The sequence below is a fragment of the Symphodus melops genome, assembly GCF_947650265.1.
Source record: "Symphodus melops genome assembly, chromosome: 15".
NCBI lineage: Eukaryota > Metazoa > Chordata > Actinopteri > Labriformes > Labridae > Symphodus > Symphodus melops.
Genome location: NC_136705.1, coordinates 20,766,483 through 20,790,204, shown reverse-complemented (window position 1 = coordinate 20,790,204; position 23,722 = coordinate 20,766,483). Strand labels below are relative to the sequence as shown.

Genomic DNA, 23,722 nt, shown 5'->3' with positions numbered 1-23,722 from the left:
GTGATGATCTTTGTTTTTATTTTTGCTTTGATTTTCGTTGAAAGCCGTTTAATATTAAGCACAATAAGGCTGATCCACAGTGTTGTTTGATCCCGTGCATATCGCATGAATCATTTATGATTAGGCATTTCCTGCTTTCTATTTTTAGAAAGTGGCAGAGAGCAAAGAAAGCAGGCTTACGTCACGAGTTGTCATGTATATTTAAGGACTCTGGTGCCCCCCTCCTCTCGCTCTGTCAGTAACATACCCATCCTCTACTTCATGGATATGGCCACCCAGCTGCTCCATCCATCCTATCCGCAGACCACGTGACCCACTTCTCCCATGTCCTTCACTAGTTCATTCAGCATGATGGCTGCGGATGCTGCGGATGCTCTCTGCTGCATCCTGCATCCGCGCCGGCTCTCTCTCCTCCTCCTCACTGTCATCCTCTCATCTCTGCCGGACCCCACAGCAGCGCTACTCGGCGTCCGGCCGGAGGATACTGACAGAGGAGAGCTGTCCGTACAAGGTGGGATACTTAGGGCGACCGAGGGGACCCGCTTCATGCTGAGGGTTTACTACACCGCAGCTCTTGCCGCGGAACATCCCAACAGCCCAAACATCAGCGGCAGACCCGATGCTGCTCCGGCTGCTCCGTGGATAGCGTTTATTGAGGAACCAGGCGATGACAGCGGGGATTCGGAGAGGCGACTCAGGTCCAGAGGGAATCCGTGTGAAGAGGAAAATGCTCGGAGTTCGGACATCGAGCTTCTGGGCTCCTTTAGATCCACCTCAAGTCAGAACTCTGTTTTGGTGGAGCTGCTCGCAAAGGACTTGCGCAGAGGAGAGGCGATTAAATACTACTCCATGTGCGCATTCGATGGAGTAAAATGGGAGCATTTCAGCACCAAAGACTTTTGGTTGGCGGTGGTGGAGAGACCTCCAGAGGCGGATGTTTGGCTCCAGACGGGGGTCTCCGTGCTGCTGTTGGCGCTGTCTGCGCTTTGCAGCGGGCTTAACATCAGCATGCTGGCTCTGGACCCCGTGGAGCTGCGGGTGCTGCAGAACAGCGGCACAGAGAAGGAGCAGAAATACGCACGGAAAATAGAGTCTGTGCGTAAACATGGAAACTACATCCTCTGCACTGTGGTGCTGGGCAACGTGCTTACAAACACATGCTTTGTGGTTTGGATGTGCCAGATTTTAGGAATGACTGCACTCTCAACTGCCTCATGCACTTTTGGGATATTCTTTATTGGAGAGATTTTACCTCACTCCGTGGCGTCCAGGCACAGCCTCGCCATTGCTTCCAAGACGCTCTGCGCCACCCGCCTCCTGATGCTGGTCTTTTTCCCCATCGCGTACCCCGTCTCAAAGATCCTGGATATCATGTTGCACCAGGAGATCAGCAGCTTCTACACCAGGGAGAAGTTGGTGGCCATGCTGCGCGTCACAGACCCGTACCACGACCTGGTCAAAGAAGAGTTAAACATCATCCAAGGGGCGCTGGAGCTGAGGACCAAAACCGTTGAGGACGTGCTGACCCCACTGTCAGACTGCTACATGCTCTCATCGGACGCAGTGCTGGACTTCTGCACCATGTCAGACGTGATGCAGAGCGGGTTCACACGGATCCCGGTCTACGAGAACGACAGGTCCAACATCGTGGACATCCTGTTTGTGAAAGACTTGGCCTTCGTGGATCCTGACGACTGCACTCCTCTGAAAACAATCACTCAGTTTTACAAGCATCCAATGCACTGCGTGTTTAATGACACCAAGCTGGATGTGATGCTGGAGGAGTTTAAGAGAGGTAAATCCTATCAGACTTCAACTTAGGAGTAATGAGTGTGTGCCGAGTGTGTGAGGCTCCTTATGTGTGTGTGTTTTTGGAACAGTCTCAAGGCTCCCTCCTGCCACCTCCGAGATAAATTTGCTTTGATGTAACAGCTCACTTAATAAACTAAGTTTCAGAGCAGAACCCAATGTACACAGCAGTCCATTGGCTCAAAGTGGGCCTGCCAGGGAAAGCCTTTGATCCTCAGAGTAGTGAGCTCCATATGTGAAATGTGAGCCAGTGTCAAACAGTGAGCGTGGTTCAGACAGAGGTTAGAGGCTACTGAGGGCCGAAATGCATGGGGCTATCTTAACAAGTTATGTTTGGAGAGTGTTTTTCCATGACAATATCGCCTTGAACTTCATCTGCCCCCGATTCCTTCTGTTTTTCCTTCTTTATCATACCATGGCTATCTGTGATTTCCGTGCGCTTTAATTTCATGCTGAGTGCATCAAAACAGGAATCTAGCCATTTTCCTTCACTTGATTGGCAGCAGAAAAGGTGAATATCTTGTGTCTGACTCATACATCTTAAGCTTCTTTGCTGATTCAGTTCATTCAGTATTAGAGCTCACGTGCACTGATAGCATGCTCATTTATTTCAATAACAATGCCAACAGAAACAACATCATCAGACTCTTAGATTTGGCAACCTAATTATTCCTTTAACCATAAATATCAACAGAGTGAATATATCTTTCTTCTATTTACTGCATGGTTTTTCTATCAATAAGTTTGCCTTTATATATCGCTGAGTTATAAAGTTTGATGTGACAGCCATTTTAAAATGTCTTATCCTGCAGAATCTAAAAGGTCGCTAAGCAAGAGTGGAGGTATTTTCCTGCACCGGTATGGCAGCAGAGGCAGATAATATTGACTCAATCTGATTCACACATCTTTTGTCTGATAAGTGTCTCTGCTGATCGGTGCATTCGCAGTCTTCCAGCACAAAAAACACTGATAGCATCCCTTCACTCCCGAGCAGAAATGTGTTGCCTCTCCGCAGGGAACTCATTCAGTGCTGATGATCACATTGAATATGTTTCTAAATCGCTGCTCTGTACAAAGAAGCTCAAACTGCTCCCCTGAATGTGTCACAGGCTTTAATCGAGACATATGAGAGGCTACTGGAGTGCCTGCAATTTCAGGATTTCATTGGCATTGGCTTATGTTGTGGGGATTTAGATGTAAATCTGTTTCATTGACAAAGACAAGCCCAATATATGTAGAAGCTGTTGTCCAATCAGAACATGGAAGGAGACCCTGCAATGACTTTGGGAGGATGATAAATCAGATTGCCACTTACAGGTTAAAGGGTCAACCCTGTGTGGGTTTCTATATTGTGTGTTATTTCTAGATGAGGTCAGGTGACAAGGTGAACCCAGGCTTGTTTGTACCCACCCTATAATTGTGAGTCCTGCTGTGACTTTGAAGCTGCTCCCACTCTGCAGGTCGTCTCCAAGCATTCCTGCAGAGCAGTCATAAAAAATTCAGATCCAACCTTTCCCCTCTTCTTCAGCCTCCTTCCGTCTTTGCTGTCATGGATTAAAGACTCAGGAAGCCTGACTGGGAGCTGGGAAGGTTTCTCACTGAGCAGGGTGAAGGGCTAGGGTGATGTCTATTTTAAGGGGTGGATTGAAATGTCACAAGTTATGTAGGAAATGTAAGCTATAGTTTATGCCTCATGTTTTAATGGCACAAAAGAATGAGGTACAGGTCATAGCAAGATGGTGTTGCACGAAAATTGGGCCAGAAATGCATTTAAATAGGTCTGGAGGGTCTGGTATTGTGTTGTGCTGAGAGCGCCTCATCTCTAAGCATGATGAAAGTGAGGTTGGTTCAGTTGGAGGATCAAAAGTCTGTAGGTGTAAAGCATTAAACTCTCCACAGTATGGATGTGAGTGTCCTCCTCTTCCTTAATGTCAGACTATGGGAACATCTCGGATGTTGTGAAGGTTAATGAGTACGCCAAAGCCTGCTGGAAATCCTATTAACTGGGATGATGTATTCAATCACTGGTGAAAGTAGTCATGAGGTAATTATCTCAAGCGAAGGTGGCAAAATCACACTACAGAAATACCTCATTACAACTTTACAATCATGCACTGTAAATCTTTCTGAAGTGAAAGAACCAGAGCTATCAGAACATTGCACAATATACGTGAAGTACAAAATGCACAGAGAAGGGTCTTTGTTAGTTTTGTATTATCTCAACATAAGCTTATCAATATGTATTTTAAGTTTGAAGATGGTCAAATTTGAGTTCATTTAAATTCCTTTGTTCACCACAGGACAGTGTCATCAATGAATCATACTCATGGATGCTTATTTATAAAGCTTCATGTATAAAAACATTTGACTCAGATAAAGTATTGTGATGTAATATATTGAGTAACCTTCCACAGTGAACATCCTTTCAGTAAAGAATACACTGAATACATAATAAGGGGTTTTCTAAACGTCTTGCGTGAATGCATTGTGTGTTCTTTAGTTTAACGAGTTTTTAATACTGATACCAGCGAAACTCAACTAGTATTGTGTAAATTGTTGTTGTGCTCTCCTAAAACATTCATGGGCTAGATGAGTGGTAGTTAATCAAAGCTGCGTCAGTGTTTTTTTCATCTATGAATCATCTTATTTATTGGACTCCTCTTACATCTTGGGATTAGTATCAAGAAGGAAATGGTACTGTCACATCTCTAAGTCTTACAATACAGTGAACAGGGCTGGGAATCTTTGGGTGTCTCACAATTCAATTCGATTCAGAATCTATTTTCGATGCAAAATGATACACGATTTAGAAGTCTATTTTTTGAATTAGCACTACTTCTAGTCATGTGAGACTGGCTGAATTTCTTGCTGCTCCATTTGGCATTCTACTGAGTGAAAGAGCTAGATTTAGCACTTAGCAGAAAGTAAGTGATTAGCCAAAAAAAAAAATAATAATAATTGTATGAATCTATTTAAAATCTGAAAGTTAAAATCTTGATTTTAACATAAATCAATGTTTTCCTCCTAGTCTAGACACATAAAATAAATGGCCGCAGAGATATCAATAATGCCTTCTATTCTTCTGTTACTATCTAAAGGCACAATAACATGCAAACACACGATGCATGTGTGTTGAAACAAAGACTTGAGGAGCCAGGCGGAGCAGAAGCATTTGCAAAAGGGGACATCCGTGGTAGACCCAGTTTTGCCCTGGGCACGTGTGTGTCTGCTAGTGTGCGAGTCTGCTAAGTGTGCCAGTCTGTGTGTGCGTGCCATTCTGCAAGAGTATTATGTAACATATGAATGATGTAATGCAGTGCTGCCTGGGCACATTAGCGGCGGAGGGCATATCTATGTCTGATTCACCTGAGCACTTTGGACAAGCTGACCTGAGCTCTGAGTGCAACCTCATTCTCATGTTTAAAGATGGCCGCCTGTTTCTTGTTGCTGTGGATTAAAACATTTGATCCGTTTGATCCCCTGCAGTGATCGCCTAAATCGGCCCATCTCATAGGAGCCACAGATTTAGTTGGAACCAGGGTTGGAGACTGTTTACATGTTTCTGGTTGAACGTTGTGTTCTAGTGACATCATGAACTCGGTTAGATAACTTATTTGGTCACGAAATTGACTTATGCTGTGACGCTCAAAAGGATCATGGCTCTGACTGCAATGATGATGAGGCACTATTTATCATATTGAATGTCTGTTACAGGCTAACCCCTTATGGACAGTGTTTTAGTTATGTTAATTCTTCATCTGTTTCTCCTTGTGATCTCGCTTTGAAATCCTGTCACATTGGCTTTATGAAATCACTGCAGAATTGCTGTTGGCGATCTGTGTCATTGTATCTGGCAGGCATGTCGTGTTCAGCCAAACACGTACTGAGTGGGACCGCTGGGTCTGCTCATGCATGTGTAAAAAAGTGTGTGTGAGTGTTTGTGTTTGTTCACAGGAGTTGGCAGCAGCATGGGCAGTTTCGTCAGCAGATGTAGGCATCCCCAGACTAATTGCATAATCTCTGTGTTTACGTAAGGGGCCAAGTCTTCCCAAACTGTCAAAGTGTCTCCAGACTAATCCCAAAATGCCTACTGTCCCAAACACACATATATACACACACACAAGCACAAAGTCGTTCTGACATTGCAAAGATTTCATGTTCAGGCTCTTAGACAAATCTCTCCCGCGTTACAGTCTCTCGGCTCCTTTTGTGTTTTATTGCTGGTTTTCATCTTCACTGCACAGCCTCGTTGGAGTATGTTCACTCGTGTTATTTTTATCCACTGACGTTAACGCTCCAACCATTGCATCAGCATTTTTCTTTTTTACTGTAACGATTTTTTATTACCTTTCTAGACAATTTCAAATGATGTACAAAGTTGGCATAAGATATAAAAGAAACAATATCCAAGTCCCTCATCCTCTTTCAGTCCCCATATACCTGCCAGATTGTCATTTCACTTTAGTACACCAATCCGGGAGTTAAAAACAAGCAAGTGCTGGAAGTCAGGGTACACATATTGAGGAGAGGAGTATAAAAACAGTGGGGCAAATAAAAGAAAATGTGCAAAAAATGGGAATTGCATGACTAAAAATGTATAAAAGGGAAACGGTGTACAATCAAAGAGAGAGAGGGCTACTTTAAACGGACTAGAGGTTTTGGAAGTGATCCAGAAAAGATGTCTACACCTCGAGTAAAACCTCTGTTTGAGGTCCAAATGACCGCTGAGTGCGTTTTTAACATTTTTAGCGTGAAACGTTTTCTTTAACCCCCCTTTGTTTTCTTCTCTGCAGGTAAGTCCCACCTGGCAGTGGTGCAGAGGGTGAACAGCGAGGGGGAGGGAGATCCTTTCTATGAGGTGATGGGCATCGTCACACTTGAGGACGTCATAGAGGAGATCATCAAGTCTGAGATCGTGGACGAGACAGACCTGTACAGTGCGTATGATTCATAAACATACTAATTATAAAGCTCTGAGTTGTTGCATTCGCTGTGAATCCATTGTATCATATTTCCACCTCCCACACTGAATAGGTTTTCTGTTTGCCACAGCAGCTGGCAGTTTTTACATCTTTTCTGTCTACAACATCACTGAAAAAATGCACATCGAGCTGCTAACTGGAGTAGTACATTGTGACTTCCTTTGCTTTACCGCCTCCTCTCCTTTTTTTCCATTACACTATTGATCCCACCTTCCCTCCTGTGTTTTCCCCAGCACCTCGCTAATGCATAATTAAATAATGTGAATAAATGGCCTGGTCTCACAGATAATCACTATAATCCGCTCATCTTTAATTGGCTGGAAAGTCTCTCCACAGAGAGGAACTCAAATGCCAAACTCATGCCACTTCATATCTAATCTTTCTTCTATTTGCATGCCACAATGAGGGTAAACAACTTTTTTATTATATGCGTTTCTAAAAACTCCTGCTCCCAGAGGACACAAGCAACCAATTTTGAAGTTTGTTAAAATTTTAATTACATGCAGTGTGTGGAGCTTTCTCTGTCAGGGGTGCGCACTTGTGTTTATGAAGTCCTGTTTTTTTCCAGTGTCTGTGTGCATAATTATGTGAGTTTGTGTATATAGCACAAAGGGAGCTAATCTCCCCAGACGTGCTCTCCAGGCAGTTGCAGCACCAGCTGTTTCTGACGCTGCAGCAATGATGTATTTAATGAAATATCATTCATTAAATTCTCTTTGCATCGAAGTCAATTCATCAGTCAGATGTTTGATAAATGTACACGATAATCTTGAGCAGAAAATGATTAAGAGAAATCCTGTAAGGGGATTCATCTTTATGGTTTATAAGCTGCAGGATGTTAAGTTGCATCAGCTAATGAGGTCAGCAGCACCTCAAAATAGTTGACTCCTTGTAGTGCCAACGTGAATAATTTACTCATGTAGCATCTCGTAGGGTAAAGTGAACACCTCTCCCTCCTTCGACTTTTATCAGAGCATCTCAAAGGTGAAACATTGCACTGTCCACTCCTAAACAGCACTCATGTTTTAACACAAGGGTGGACTATTTAAATAAAACTAAATTTGCTCATCCTGAACGCGACAGCTGTTAAAAGAGAGGGACATTCATGACATTCAGCTGCACAATGTGACACACATAACACACCGCAACATAAACGCATGGCAAATTTATTATACATACAGAACTATCACACATGCTGTATATACGGATAATTGATTTGATAATTATCTACTTATTTTTAATGTAATGCATTTTTAACATTTTTCATTCAATGTTATTTGTGATAATGTCTGATTGATCAAAATGTGCTTTCAGCCTTTGGTCCATGGATTTTTCTTAATCTTTTCCTGCTGATTAAGTTTTCGGTTTTTTTGTCGAATTGCATACTGTGCATTTTACTGATGGTTAATCGGTTTGTGGTTACAGCTGATAATCGGACCAAGAGGCGGGTATCACACCATGAGAGGAAGCAGCAGGATTTCTCCATCTTCAAACTTGCAGAAAATGAGTTGAAGGTGAAGATCTCGCCCCAGTTGTTGCTGGCAACACACCGCTTCTTGGCTACAGGTAACACTGCATGTGTGTTTATGCATTTTGTGCATGTTCTCTACGTGGAGGGTACAATGTGGATTGTAGTGTAAAGCTAGTACAAGGAGATGTTGGAGGGGGAAAAAATCATTTTACTCAATCGGCTTTTTTTGTATGACGCTGTTTCTTTATGCATCCAACTCATAGAGGTGGAACCTTTCAGACCTTGTCACCTGTCAGAGAAGATTCTGCTGCGTCTCATCAAACATCCTAGCGTTGTGCAAGAACTCAAATTCAATCCGAAGAACAAACACGCTCCTCAACACTACCTCTTCCAGAGAAACAAACCTGTCGAATACTTTGTCCTCATCCTTCAGGTAAATCTTAAACTGCTGCTGCTAAAGACTGGCTTTTGCAACGTTTCTCCATTAGATGACTCATCAATTCAGTGCGTTTTTCACACAGAGATTTTATAATGCCTGTCAATGTTGTTGCAGGGACGGGTGGAGGTTGAGATAGGAAAGGAGGCTCTGCGCTTTGAGAATGGAGCATTTTCCTACTATGGCATGCCAGCACTCATCCCAGCCCTGCCTGTTGGTAAGTAACTGCTCACATGAAGACATAGTATAGAAGTGGAATAAAGGTGATGATGGGGATGTTGGCAAAAGGAAGAGTTCAGGAGAATGCTGAATGCTATGCTGGTCTGAATCCCACTAAGCGAATGTATGTCGTCAGCATGCAGCAGCCGTGGGAAGTAAGTAATTAAAAGAAGTGATTTCAGAGAATTTCCCAGTGGAAGGACATGACCTGCGCAGGATTATATGAAAGCCAGCTAAGACTGCAGTGCAAGCAGAACGCCTTGTCCCTCTCAAGCTTTCTCTCTCCCTATTTCTTATGGAGGCTTTGTGCATGTTTTACATGTGTGACATTCAGGATGTGCTTAAAGAAGTTTTGAAGACCTCATTAAACATTAGAAAATCTCTTCTTTGGACATTACAGAATCCAGTATTGCATTTCAAAAGTGCTGCTTTTTACTGACTTTCTTGTATTTGCTCTCCTTTTGAGTCATTGCTCTCCAATTGGACTTGACAAGAACAGCAACTCTTTCCACTCAGCGTAGTAGGGCAGCCTTTTGCAGGATGAAAGGAAAAGGGGCTGCATTACAAAATGCACACGTGCAGTTGTAGCTTTAAAATTGTACCTTTTCCCCTGATCTCTTAAAACCTATATAATAAATGTGAAAATGTTGACCAATCTTTAAAAGTATATATAGTCTAGTGAGTACACATTAGGTTGCATCAATGTGCAGTTAAGAGGCTGTAGTCAAAAGCAACATAGATTCACAAAATATTCAAAGATAATTTTCGTACCATCTGGTATCAGGTTTTGATGAAATATGTTGTAAATATGAAACCCAAAAGTGTGTTTTCTTCTCTTCTGTTCAGGTCAGAGATATAGTTCCCGGGGCAGTTGTCTAAACCAATCAGATTCCTTACTGAGTGGAGGCAGTGTGGGTCAGCTCACTGCAGGAGGAGGGGCTTACTTACCCGACTACTCTGTGCGCCAGCTCACAGACCTGCAGATTATCAAGGTTTGTAACAGAAATGGCTGCAAACACATCACAGAAACATTTAAAAAAAAAACAACCATGGTTATTATGAGGTCAACTAAATGTATAACTTCCTGCACACTCACTGTAAAAAAATGGAGCACAAGTAAGCCAGCAATTACACTTAAACCCCTCCGTTTAATCTCCAAAATTTCCCCGAAAATGCAGACTCTTCCTCTAGTGCAGCGTGTGCCTTTGATATGTCCTAATCCCTGATTCTGACTAAGAACAGACATCCTGCTCTCTCTCCCTCTATGCACCCTCTTTCCTTTAATCACTGGGGATAATTGTGCTCCATTTCAACCATGAATATTTTAGCTTTAAGTGATTGATGTGTCCTCACACACTGCCTCTTTCTAAAATACAGTAACCCTGTGTCAAATACATACCCAGAAATGATAGTATTTGATTTTTTGTAGATAACTAGAAACCACTACCAGAATGCCCTCACAGCCACCAGGATGGACAGCTACCCACAGACTCCAGACCCACTGGATCTAAAAGGAAGGCCTCCGATCCCAGAAGCCCGCTCCCACAGCATCGCCCTCCCCCTCACGCATACACACACTCGACTGGGGCTGGCACGCCTTGCACATCTGCATCCCCATGGTGGCCTTCGCAACATGTCCCAGCTCAATGAGAGAAACAGAATCGTTCGTAAGTACTTTCCATCACTTGTAACACAATGTTGCATTAACAGGAGCAACGTATAGGAGATCAACTGAATTAAATCACAACATAATATCATCACAAATGAAGGAAACGTGTGGACTGCAATACCCATTTTAACACGAGGTGTCCAGGTTAAATATTTCTCCTTTATTTCTAACAATTTTGCTTTTGCAGCATATTTTTATCTGACATATGAGGAAAACACACAAATCCCTGAAATGTAAATGATGTTGAGCTTGCTGCATGAGGCCTAATTTCAATTTCAATGGTAGAGATTTCTTTTGAAGAAAAAGAAGGTTCAAAGGATCTAACACTATGATCCGAGCGCTTTGTGGATTCAGGGACAAAAACAGTTTTAGAGGAGCATTGCATGATAATGGGACTATTTGATAGTCTGCTGGTTAGGGAAAATCTGGACCCAAAATTATGATCTGCAAGTCAGAAAAATAATCGTACCGGTATGTACCACGAAATTAACTATTTTTAATCAATAAAATGAATCCCATAAGTCCTGAACTTAGAATGACTCATGCATAAAACTGGTGGAAATGCTGTGTAAACCAATCTGTACTGGTTTCAAGGCTTAAAGGATTTCTCGCGTACCATCTGTCTTACTGTGTGTAACACACCACAGAGTTTGTGTGTTTCTGTTCGTGTCATTAATAAAAATCTATGAACAGATGGTTCTGTTGGTTGTCAATAGAAGATGAGATTTAACCAATTAAGTCCCATCCAGTGGTTAAAGCTTATCTTTATTTTTATGTGACATCTGTGACATTCAGCTTCTTACTGGGTCCTAATACAGCTCTGACTGATAATTAATACGTTCTCTATCTCCCTCTGTCGGCAGAGCTACAAAGCAGCTGTTTCTTTGTGACTGGTGCAGCAGCTGACTGGTCTTTCTCTCTCCACAGGCAGTAAATCTGATGGGCAGAGGAGTCCCAACGATACTGTGTTCCTCCGCATGGATGAGATTCCCTACATCCACGAGGACCGACCGGAAATTTATGGAGAGAATGGTGAGAAAAGCCCCCCCCCCCATTGTGGAATATCACCTCAGTTAAAACTCAAAGAAGACCTCAAGTTAAGCCTATGTAAAGGTTCCCCTTTCTTCTTTAATTTGACGAACCAAACTGAACCGCTTGGTGAAAACAGGGCTTAGGGGAGTTCAGGGGAATTTGGAGCTGGCCTCCAGTGAACACTCAAGGAACATCATCCCCTCTGTATCTTTCAGATGTGCCTATAGAGTCTCTGCCGTCCACCTCCCCGTTCATCAGCTCCCGCTCTCTGTCCAGCTCTGAGGAGAACATTGGAAAGAAGCTGCTGCGTAAACTGAGTAAGACATTTGTCACCAACACCCATGTGACAGCATGCCCACACATACCTTCAGATGCACTCCAAGTTTTCTGTCAGACATTTATAAGAATAGTGGAGAGTGTATCTTAGCAACAGGTTATGTGTCATACAACCTTCATCCTGGAGAGCAGATTCTCCAGATAAAGTTGTCAAATAGGTCAGTGATACACGATGACTCAGTTAGTTTGACGTATTAATTAGTGGAGGAAGCTGTGCTGCTAAGTGCCTCAGCTGTTATTTTTGATAGAGGCAGAATGTGCAAGATCTTACACATACAGGTAAATATAGAACAAATCAAGTATATCCTCTGTAAATATCTCTATCATGACTGTCATGAGTCATGTGTGACGCACAAGGCCCGCTGTCTCTGATATTTAAATCTCGTGTAAACGGACAGGTCGGCCAGCCAGATTATCCCCTTGTGTATAAAAGCTGATTGAGTGAGGGACTATACAGAGAACAATAACAGACTGTGCTTACTGATTATTTGAATGCCACATAAGTCATGGTCATTCTGTGTAAATTTACATGCAATGTGAAGATACAAGCAAGCTTAAGAGTGCTACCATTTGCTTGCTAACACGACACTGCTCAAGATAAGTGCAATTTGTCCACCACTTGCACTTCATACTTAATTATGGCTATAACTCATTAGCGCAAATGCCATGCAGAGTAGAGGGGTTGGAGGTGTGTCGCTGTAGAGAGCGGAGGATTCAGTGAGGTGGAGGTGTCACCAAACAGCAGTTTGTTTTGGTTTCATTCTGGTTCTCAAGGGCGACATCTGCTGGATGAAAAAGTCGCAAATTCTTACTTTCAGGACTACAGTTCAGTATTTTGTAATCAGTAACGACTTAAGAGGAAGAAGAGCCTCTGTGATGTCACTCTTTGGTTCTTGGATCCCTCATTCATTAAAGGTTATAGGTAATACATTAAATAATATCACAGGGGGTCATACAGTTAAACCTCTTTTTTTAAACCACTAGTCTCCCCCTGTTGGCCATCAAACAGTATACAGGTTTGAAGCCCCTCCTCATTGGCTTTACCTTCGAGACAAAAGGTTATGTCCACGTTGATTTGGATACTAATAAAATGGACAATATGAAAATGCTATAGAGAGATCTTTTAACCAGTAGTGAAATGTTTGAAATCATCTTAAATCATAATCCTCTCTTTACAGGTAACAAGAGGCGGAAAAAGTCTCGAGATGAGGAAAGAAGTTTGGCAGAACGTTCCGAGGAAAGTTCAGAGCAATTACCAGCCGCAAGCTAGCACAGTGAGACTGAGGAAGAGCGATGAAGCACACACCTTCCTCCTCTTTATCATTCACAGGTTTTCGCAACTCAACAACAATCAAGCCTCTCTCCATGATCTGCCACATCTCTCACAGGAGACTGAGCCATCATACCTACTGTACACTTTGTCCCACCTCTGCCTGACTTCACACCCTTAAAGTGATGCTACAAGAGGGACAGATCTTCTAAAAACTTGATTGGACAAATCTAGACAACGTAGTTTTGGATTTATCCAGCCTTACACTGGAGTGTGTGGACCTCACATGTTTTGTATTAGCATGCGCTAGCATTTTATGGTAGCCTTTAGCCATATTGCTAACATTCAAGCATGTCATTTTAGCCATAACGTGTTAACGCAGCACAGCTTGTTCTTCATCTGATCATGTCTGAGCCATTTTTACCTTTTACTTGGATTCAACTATGAAAAAAGTATTTATTATTTATTTTTTAAAACAAGGCAGATCCCACACAATGAAAATGTGTTTTGCACAGGGAACTGTCTTCATGTTGCCACAAGGGTGCCACTTACTGCCAAACACAAGTCAACACACAAACCATCAGCAAACACAAGGGGTGCACCGATTGAGAACATTTGATACTAGAAAAATACATCATATTAATACATCAAAGATAAATAGAAAATGCTGATTCTAACGTTACAAACAACCTTGTAGCTGATAGCTGATTCAAATACCAAGGTACCGAGATTACACAACCCAACTAATCCCCCAAAATGCTCATGTGAGGAATCTTCATGCATGTAATGTCATTTAACACATAATTCATTCCTGTGCTTTAATGCAGCAAAAATCAATCTTGAAGCAGAATTAAATCTTGTTTGCTTCAAGAGTTCACATACCGACATAAGTATTAATGTCAGTGTGTTTCATAACTGTCTAAAATCTTTTCACAGCAGACTTAATTTGAAACAAGATTACAGATGCACATCTATCCTGGAGTTAATATACAAAATTCTCTTCCAATAGGCTGATATCTTTCAACAGGGTGAAGTAACGGCTGATACGGAGACACAGCTGAAACATCGGTGCATCCCGAGCCGAGGCTAAAAGCCACTAGAGAGGAGCACAGTTTATACATCGGATTTAAACACACACAATCATGAAAAGCCATAACATACATTCTCAGCTTGATTCACTAAGTAATGTGAAAACGAACCTCTACAAGTTGAGAGAGGAGTGCACAATTTTACAAACACCTATGCTAGAGTGAATGACAATTTCTTACCTGGTTTTATATGGAAGCGATAGAGTTAACTAAAGTACCGGTAATATGAAGAAGCAATACAAGTCATCCTATAATGTTAATGGTTTGAATTTATCACCACATACAAGCATAGGGACAGAATCCTCCCTGTTTTTCCATGAAAACATTTCTCCCTTACTGTAGCTATAATAATATACTTTTTTACCTTTTAGAAAACAATCAGCATACCAACATCATACGACCAGTGAACATTTAAGCCTTTTCTATGTACAGTTCATCTCTCACAGGTTTAGTCACTAAAGCTGCACACACCTAAATAAGCTCGGGGTTATAGGGGGACATGGGTTTGAAAAGGATACAAGTATTCTCCAGGAAAAGTAGTTGCTACTTGCATGTTCTTTTATGCTGCTATCAGTGTAGTATTGTCCCCTGTAGAAAGCCCTGTTTCTCCATATGCATGCTTACGCAAACAACGCATGAATAGGATGATACCAGTCTGCAGAGATGCAATGTGTAGCATCTGAAACCATTTAAAATTAACCTTACAGAGACAATACCCCAAAATCTTAATATCTGAAGCTAAGAAACAAATTAAAAAATACAATAAAAAAGAAAAAACACACAAAAGAGCAGAGCTGGGGCTCTATTTGAAGACAGTCTTCATGTTTTAAACTGTGTGTATTAAGGCACAGAAAACTGAAGGCAACTGAATCTTTAAAAAAAAAAAAAAAAAAAAAAAAAAGAAGAGGATGCTATAGACGCTGCTCACTGAAGAAGGAGTTAAAGCCATTCTCCAAGAAAACTTATACAGAAGCAATAAATAATCTGTTGTTTTAAAATGTTAGTCCGGCTCTGGTTGGATTTAGCAGATCTGCACTGGGAGATGTTGACAGATGTCGGAAAGAAGAGATAGGGAAGAGGAAAGCAATATGACGCACACTGACGTAAAGACACCGCCTCTCTTCAAATACATGCACACACACACACACACACACACACACACACACACACACACACACAGGTGGCGTGTGGGGACACTCGGTGATATTGATTCATTCTGCTTGCTAAAGCTTTGGGAGCTACAAAAGGATTCTGCTCCTCACATTGACCTCTCTATGGACACAGAACATGCAGCAGGAAGTCTTTTGATCTGACAAATGAGTGCCAGCACCAGAATTTGTGCAAATCACAGACACTCTCAATTTTTACAGTTGGTTAACACTGGTTTATAAATATTTGTAGAGATTATTATATGAAGTGTTGTGGATAAAAAGGCAAAGTTGCATTTTGTAGATTAATATTCAGAGGATTACAAAAGGTACCCAAAGATATAAAGAGACAGATCCTAAAAGAGATGATTAAATTATGAATAAAGGGAATCAACAATATAACTTGTCTATTTTGATTATTTTAAACTGGAACAACATGTGTTCACTGCATTATACTTTCTTAATGACCACACAGTGCAAATGATTCGAACACAGAAAAAACACAAATGAATGAATACAATTGTAGTGTTAAAAGTTATTTATTGGAGAACTTACTCCATGTCACAAGAAGGTCTGGAGAGGTAATGCAAACTGTTCAACTGTTCAACAGGGTGCTGCTCTGTTGGTCCATTATTCAGAGATACGATAACAAACTGGTTGATCATTAGTGAGTTTGTGCCCCTGACGTGGGGTTTTGCGTAATAGTGCACTAGTGCTGCAAACAGTCTTTTCGCTGTGCAAACTCGATATTCATTTTATTGGCAGGTGCCTGAAAGAGCTAAACACAATCCCAACATTCAGCAGTCACAACACCTGCTAGGACAGATAAGTGCCATTTATGCTCCATTAAAAATAATTAAAAGTGAGGTAATTAGTAAAAAACCCTGAAGGGCAGAAAACAGACTCATCATTAATAAATCACAAAGTTTAAAATATCTTCCTGAGGACAGTCTTCTCTTGTTCAAATTGCATCTAGTACCGAACGTAATACTGAAAGTTAATTCCTGATAGAGGTGAAAAGTCTTCTACTAGACCTACCTCCTTTTGTTACAGACTCATTTTTAATAAGCCGTTTTTTCTGTGAAAAAAAGAAACATGTTAAGACTTGGATGAATCATGACAGCACATAAAACACACACGCCTCTCAAAGGGCCTGGTAATGACAGATCCACATTACATGTATACATTCAGTGATGTCAAACTGAATTCACTACAAGTATAAGACCAACAAAAGGCTGTACGACAAATTACAAACACAATTACTTAAAGGAATAATGCCAATATTTACCGTCTTTCCAGAAGTTGGAAAGTGAGACAAATACTAAGACAGGTCCAGGAAGTGTTTAGCCTAGCTTAGCACAAACACTGAAATCAAAGGGGAGAGAGACAGCATGCTGAACACTTTCCCTGGAATAAGGTGGCTCAGGGCCAGGCAGGATAACATACAGAGAATTGTGGGTAGTGTAGTCTTCTACTGGACTCTGGTGACAGTCTCATGGATGGACTCAGCTATGTAGTCGATGTTCCTTGTGGTCACGCCGCACATATTGATGCGACCGCTGGCCATTAAATAGATATGTTTCTCCTTCACCATGTACTCCACTTGTTTGGCTGCAGGAAAAACAGAAAAAAAACCAAAAGTAACTATTTTGGTCCTTTAAATATCTCCAGAATATTAACTTTAACAGGCACCGTATTTGTTTCCAACAAAAACGTGTTGTTTCTACAGGGATGTGTGTGGGTGGTTGGTCTTTGTACTCACGGTTGAGACCCGTGAAGCTGAACATGCCGATCTGCTCTGTGATGTGGTCCCAGGTGCCCGGCGTCCCGAGAGCTTGGAGCTTGGCCTTTAGCTGAGCTCTCATGAGTAAGACCCTGTCAGCCATGGTCTTTACATTGTCCTTCCTGGAGGCAGAACGTAAACGAGAATGAATCTACATCAGGAACTACTTTTTGTCTGTGACACCTCGTGCAATGTTTTGAGTGCTCTTTAGGTGAGGCCTGTTGGTGCTTGCCATTCAACGAAGAGCTCAGGTGTGTTGAGAGTGATGGCAACAATCCGGGCTCCCTGGGATGGTGGGTTGGACCATGTGGTCCTGACTATCTTCTCCATCTGGGACAGAACTCTTTTTAGGTTCTCTGCATTACGAGCCACAATGGTGAGGTTGCCGACACGCTCATCTGATGGGACAGAAATATGCCAATCACCTACTAGAATCTAAAATCTACAAAATTGCCTTTGACACCAGACTTATGCAGCCAGATATATGTTGTCATTCTGACGTGTGTTCTGTTCAAAATGTGAAAATGAAATAGTTTGCATAACAATCTAATTTAAAGGTGTTTGGTTTATACTTCTGTTCAACTGTGGCAATGTGAAGCCCTTTGTGATGCTCATTGTGATTAAGGACGATACAAAAACAATGTCACTCTTTATCAGTGTCATGCAAGCAACAGCAAATGCACCCAGGGTCACTCACTGTAGAGGCCAAAGTTCTTGGAAAATGACTGAGCACAGAACATTTCAAAGCCCATGGAGATAAAGTAGCGGATCGCCCAGGCATCTTTATCCAGACTGCCTGAGGCGAATCCCTGGTAAGCCGAGTCAAAGAACACAAACAGCTTCCTCCTCTGGAAAAAAATAAATAAATAAAAAAAATCGAACAATTAGCGCAATGTGATAAGAAATTAAGCATGCAAAACCAAGTCCTGTTTATGCAGAGACTAAAACCATGCTGATATGCATTTGTGTGCATAATACCATCATAATTTCAGCAATCATCTTCCATTGCTCATGAGTGGGGTCCGTGCCAGTTGGATTATGAGCACAGGCATGTAGGACAAAGACCGAGTACTCTGGACAACTCTGCAGGAAACGGAGAGAAGAGCCAGAAGAGAAGTACAGTAAACGACAATGAAAATGACTGTGAGCAAAATAAGTAGTTCCAGAGTTCATGTCACAAAGTGCTTACCTCCAAGTCACCAAGGAAACCTGCCAAATCAAGGCCCCTGTTCTTTGCATCCCAGTACTTGTATGGACGCACATCCTCGAAGCCAGCATTAGCAAACACAGCATTGTGATTTTCTAAAACAAACAGTTCAAGAAACTCTGATAAAAACCACCGTCAGACGTTATTGGTTATACTGGCTCTAGATAAAAAGGGTGGGTAAGCTTCTCACATCAGAGCTGATAACAAATCAACATCAGAGATAAGATGTGAGAGTCATTAATGAAACTGTACGGATGTAGAGTCTAAAGTCTAAGCGAGTCCAGGGAAGTCTCTGTAAAGGATCCAGAGATCAAAGTCCCTGTTCCAGTGGCTGGCTTTTAGAGAGCATGTTCTTTTTCACTCTGTGCCGTTTATTTTTTTGTGTAGGGTTCAGACCAAGTCTCAAGTCTTTAAGAGGCAAGTCCAAGTGAAGTCTTAAGTCTTTGAAGTCAGTCGCTAAGCAACATCAAGAATGCCTGAGCTGCGTCTGCCCTGAGCCGGCCCTGACTGTAGCAGCTGCAGGTGATGTGCCATGGTGTCAATCTTTAAAGTGCAAGTCTGAGTCATGTTGAGGCGGCTGTGGATCAGTGGTAGAGTCAGTCATCACTCAACCGGAAGGTGAGGCGGTTGATCCCGAGCTCTAGCAGCCACATGTCGATGTGTTCTTGGGCAAAAAAACCTGAAAAATTGCTCCCACTGCTTTGTCAGCAGGGTGTGACTGTCTATGAAGGGATTCGTTATTACCGATGGACAATTTATATGGCAAATTCTGCCATCAGGGTGTGAATGTGTAAGTGAGACCTGCAGTGTATAAAGCACTATATAAACTCAAGTCAATTAACCATTTTACCAAGTCTCCAGTCACATATGTCTTTTACTAAAGTGTAACTTGAGTCTTACCCCAGGTAGGTGCAGACACATAGATCGGGGTTTTCGTGTTATTGTTTCCGTTGTAGAAACGCCTGAGAAACTCTGCACCCATCTTCAAGGCCCCCGTGCCTCCCAGACACTGAACAGCTCCCACCTGTCAGTGACAGAGACCAAAATGTAGGTTTTTATCTTAATATATACCAAAACAAAAATGTATAAAAGGGATCTTTTACAAACACCAACCCTGTCCTCCTGGATGGCAGGACTGTTGTCTCCCAGTGCGATCTTGGAAGCTGAGGATCTGAACTCAGGCAGGCCCAGGATGGGCAGGTACTCATGGTTAAGCCTGTCATCATGCACAATGATCTTCTCCACCTTTTTAACCACTGGTAAAACCCACGGCTTCCCTTCATCTGTCCGGTAAGCTGCAAGGAACAAGTCAAAGAAACCAATTTTATGAAAAGAAGTGGAGGATTTTGTAATGATTTAAGGCTTCACTTTAAGACAGAAAGGTTTCTAAGAAAGTTTGACATCATACCAAAGACTCAAAAAACACTTTCTTTCCCTTAAACACACTTTTTTGAAAGATAATTATTGATTATTCATGTAGGGTACATGTCCAACAGTGAAAAATGTAAATATTCCAAGTGTTACAAAATAAGAAAGAAAATAACAATTTATAAGATGGACTTTTTTAGTGTTGCTTTAGAAATTAACTAAGTAGATTATAAAATACCTTGCTGAATACTTTTTATATCTATGGACTAGTGTTTGTATTACTCTAGTATTTCAGACATCAATTGGACTTCATTTCCCAGCTTCCCCGTAGCTGATGACCATCTGCAGGGCTGTGTCCCGCAGGAAGAAGAGGATTATGAGGCCTCAGCCTGCTGCACTAATCATGAGCCTCCGGCAGCCTCGTCCTATACTGCAGTGCCGTAACTACACTGCCACAACAGAGCGAAGCTACGTCTCCAACACGCTTCCTTTGCAATGTAAGAGGCAAGGATTACTACTTTTAATGAGATTAACACTCCTAACAGTTGTACACGGACTGAAATATGCCATTTGCTCTCAGTAGGAAGGAAGCAGGAGTAAGCCATGCATATTTAAAATCCTGCAAGCAGCTTGTTCATGTTGCTTGCAGGAAACAGTAATCCAATCGTGGAGGGAGGTATTGTGCACAGTTGGAGCAAGAGCAACTGAGCAGAGAGGATTCAACTCTTTGTGCAGCACTATTACATAACATGTATATTATCAATAATGCTGCAATCAGTTGTTGGTGTGGCATGACTGAAGAGCAAATAATATGGGCAGAGGAATCAATCAATCTAACTAAGGTCTGATGGAAAAAAAAGGTCAATTTCTAGTTATCTTCACATCCCCACAGTGTGACATTAACTGTAAATACTTATCACATGTGATAAAAATGAATAAGTTACATTTTACTGAACCATGTACTAAACTGTCTCAATGTTTGTTTATTACTATGATGTAAATGCAATTATGCAGCTGCAATGCCATGTCACATAGAAATAAATGCTAATCTATTCTATTTTTTCCGGCAACAATAACTAGTTATCATTTAGCTTCTAGTTAGATTGTCTGAGCTGTAACTTAGGATGGCTGGTTGCCATTAGATATCATAGTAAAGGTAACAAGACTGTTTTTAATGTTGACAACCTACCTCCAACTCCGAGATTCACCTTGTTGGGGAACTGGTCATTGTTGAAATCTTGCGTTAACTTAAATACAGCTACCGGGGCTGCTTGAGGGACCTCACAAAACACTGACATGTCTGCTGCCGTTACCGGAGGGAGAGAGAGCTGCGAGAAAACAAGAGGTGACCGGGAGGGATGACAGAGGAGGAGGATGTTAACCTTCAGCTTGGATTTGGGGAACGTGAAGTGGGAGTGAGCGGATTTACCAATCGAAATCGAGTTATGTGTGCTCCGCACCAATCCGAACACTGATCCTGGTTGTGACTGTTGGCCAATGAACGCCTCTGTTACATGAGCCACAAATGTCACAACAAATGTCTGACACTGAGAGTGGGCGGTACGAGGATCTACACGCAGGTACCGGTTTTCGCCACAAGGTGGTGCCAGAACCCCATTAAAGATTTCATCAGAAGCCTCCAGTGAATAGTGACTGGCAAAACTGTGGCCTGGGTTTGTTCTTCCATTTATAGATGCAATTCATAGATGTAGATAAGTATAGATTTAGTATATAGATATATCCACAATTAGATATAGAAAAACGTGGATAGATATTTTGACAACTGGATAAGGATCAAGGTGGATAGATATAATCAATAATATTGGAGATAGATAAAGATAAACTTAATAAGACAAAGAAATAGATATGTAGCCTACAGATTGTGTCAGAGAAACATAGGTATATAGATTTTTAGTATAGGATACAGATCATTAGATGGTGGATACTAACTATTACTTAGCTGTTGAGACAGAGAGACAAAAGTATAAGCAGGATTTTGCGCCTTGAGATGTCCATTATCAGGAATTTATGTTCTCTGTAGAAAATAACTTCATGTAATGGAGTAAGCAGTCAGTCTGTCACCCCCTTACAGGAGTTTCTGTCCTCAGCAGAGCAAGGGCTTCATGGAAACATCATAAATGTCAAATTTGAATTCTAACAGACAGCTTTACACTATGGTTCTACTCCCGTTTGAATGAGAGCATGTGAGACTGTGTGAATGAGTTTGTACAAGGATTTCCATCTGTTTTGTCCTGAAGGCCTCGGCTGAGCTGAGGTGTAAACACTTCGGCTCCTCTGTGCTCTCCCTGCAGCTGTCTGCAGGAAGTGAAGTGGTTGATAAATGAATTCTTCTGCAGACTGCTCTGTCTCCCACCAGAAGCTCGACCACGTTGGAGGTAGGACTCAGCATGTAGCTCTCATATACATTTGTTATTTTAATGTTTCTTAACTTAATGTGAGCGGGAAAAAAAATCCAATTTCAGCATCCAAAATGAGATGCTTGTTTCTATAATTTTTTACCAAAAATGTCCCAATTAATCTTTTCCTAAAATCAACCTCAAGTTAAAAATGTTACGTAATTTTAAATGTCTACATTTTCCTGTGCAGAAAGAATGTTTGACACTTGTAAGGTTGATGTTTTATTAATCTTACAAAGTTTCTCTGTTCTCATCTAAAACTCCTGACCACCCTCCGTTTAGGTATGAACATGATATCATGGCCATATCTATAAGGTTTTTTATATTTTCTAGATACTTGAAGTAAAAAAAGTCAAATGAAGAAATGTCATTTTAATCATTTTAAACTCATAACTCCATCATGAAGAATGCTTAAATATGTTGTAAAACATGTTTTGAGGCCATTTATGATAATTCACAAATGTATTAAAAGTTAACACTTGCTTTAATATTACTTTTGAGGAAAAAGCAAAAGAGGTAGTGGAGAATTATGTAAGAAGTTAAAGCTGCTCTCATCATTTTTGATACAAACAGTTCAAATACCTACTTAAATGGTAAAACAGGTTTTTTAACAGGTTTTTTTTTTTTTTGTGGTTATAATCAGTTCACAGCTTCAACGCTTTTGAATCTGTCCAAAAACATTGTGCAGCTTCTTTCCACAGCAGGAAGATATTTAAAGTGAACATCTCTAATAAAGCTGAAAAGTAAAGCTGATCGACACTGAGGGGGCAGATAATGTTTCCCAAACTCTCGTTGGTGACCACTATAATGTAAAAAAGAGTGAATATTTGATAAATATTCATGAGCTCAGCCCAAATGAATGTGATTATTCTGTTGAAGAGTTATTGTTAAAATATATGAAAGCTTTGTATTTATATATACTTTTTTCTAAACCCTCAAAAGGACCATTAAGTGAATAATTTACCATGTCTGTATTCAGGGTTCACGTAACTTGAAGTAGTAAATTAATTAATTTAGGTTTTAGTAATACAAAATTAATATGGACCACTAAGTGGTGAAAGTCAACAGTGACTGTTTCACAATATCCAATATCCTAGCTATCCTAGCAAAAGTTTCATAAAGTCTTATAAAGTTGCATGTAATCAACAAACACTGCGTTACTAAAGTCCACTGCTTTTTTTAGACCCAGATATTACTCACTTTCCCCATACCTGCTCCCACCCCCACTTATCTCCTCGCTTCACTTTTGACAGTAGATGTTTCCATTCTTTCCAACCAGGTGAGGGTGTCTTCGATGTTAGCTATCACTGTCAGCTCTGCAATTATGGGATTTGAGCTCCCAGAAGAAGGCACAGGGGCCCGGGGCAGGGTCTGGTGTGTGTGTACTGGGGAGGCCCCCGGGACAACGTTGTGGGCTGTGATGTGAAGTGTGAGTCAGAGTCAGGAGTGACAGGAGCCGCCTCTGGCAAGACAGTGCCCACAGGGGG

The 23,722-nt window shown here is 41.4% G+C and overlaps 2 protein-coding genes across 2 annotated transcripts; one reads left to right on the top strand and one right to left on the bottom strand.

The window, feature by feature from the left end:
* The first annotated feature begins 210 nt into the window (after nt 1–210).
* On the top strand, nt 211–15,182 carry cnnm1 (cyclin and CBS domain divalent metal cation transport mediator 1). Its single transcript, XM_079362815.1, has 10 exons — nt 211–1,795; nt 6,603–6,746; nt 8,217–8,357; nt 8,526–8,695; nt 8,816–8,915; nt 9,764–9,909; nt 10,347–10,584; nt 11,514–11,618; nt 11,834–11,935; nt 13,133–15,182. The coding sequence occupies exons 1-10, from the start codon at nt 325–327 to the stop codon at nt 13,222–13,224; spliced, it is 2,709 nt and encodes a 902-aa protein (XP_079218941.1). The 5' UTR covers nt 211–324; the 3' UTR covers nt 13,225–15,182.
* A 798-nt stretch (nt 15,183–15,980) lies between these two features.
* got1 (glutamic-oxaloacetic transaminase 1, soluble) lies at nt 15,981–21,214 on the bottom strand. Its single transcript, XM_079362817.1, has 9 exons — nt 21,008–21,214; nt 19,564–19,745; nt 19,351–19,474; nt 18,433–18,545; nt 18,222–18,326; nt 17,941–18,091; nt 17,476–17,641; nt 17,223–17,365; nt 15,981–17,071 (listed from the first exon to the last, which is right to left on the bottom strand). The coding sequence occupies exons 1-9, from the start codon at nt 21,114–21,116 to the stop codon at nt 16,932–16,934; spliced, it is 1,233 nt and encodes a 410-aa protein (XP_079218943.1). The 5' UTR covers nt 21,117–21,214; the 3' UTR covers nt 15,981–16,931.
* Between the last annotated feature and the right edge of the window lie 2,508 nt (nt 21,215–23,722).

Bases quoted from the DNA above. Each gene is read 5' to 3' on its own strand.
- got1 (XM_079362817.1), bottom strand. From the start codon at position 21,116: ATGTCAGTGTTTTGTGAGGTCCCTCAAGCAGCCCCGGTAGCTGTATTT. The intron at 18,092-18,221 runs GTATTATGCACA...ATTTTTTTCCAG, and splicing joins TGATTGCTGAAATTATGATG to AGGAGGAAGCTGTTTGTGTT. The intron at 17,366-17,475 runs GCAAGCACCAAC...TTCTGCCTCCAG, and splicing joins CCTGAGCTCTTCGTTGAATG to GAAGGACAATGTAAAGACCA.
- cnnm1 (XM_079362815.1), top strand. From the start codon at position 325: ATGTCCTTCACTAGTTCATTCAGCATGATGGCTGCGGATGCTGCGGAT. The intron at 8,696-8,815 runs GTAAATCTTAAA...ATGTTGTTGCAG, and splicing joins ACTTTGTCCTCATCCTTCAG to GGACGGGTGGAGGTTGAGAT. The intron at 8,916-9,763 runs GTAAGTAACTGC...TCTTCTGTTCAG, and splicing joins CATCCCAGCCCTGCCTGTTG to GTCAGAGATATAGTTCCCGG.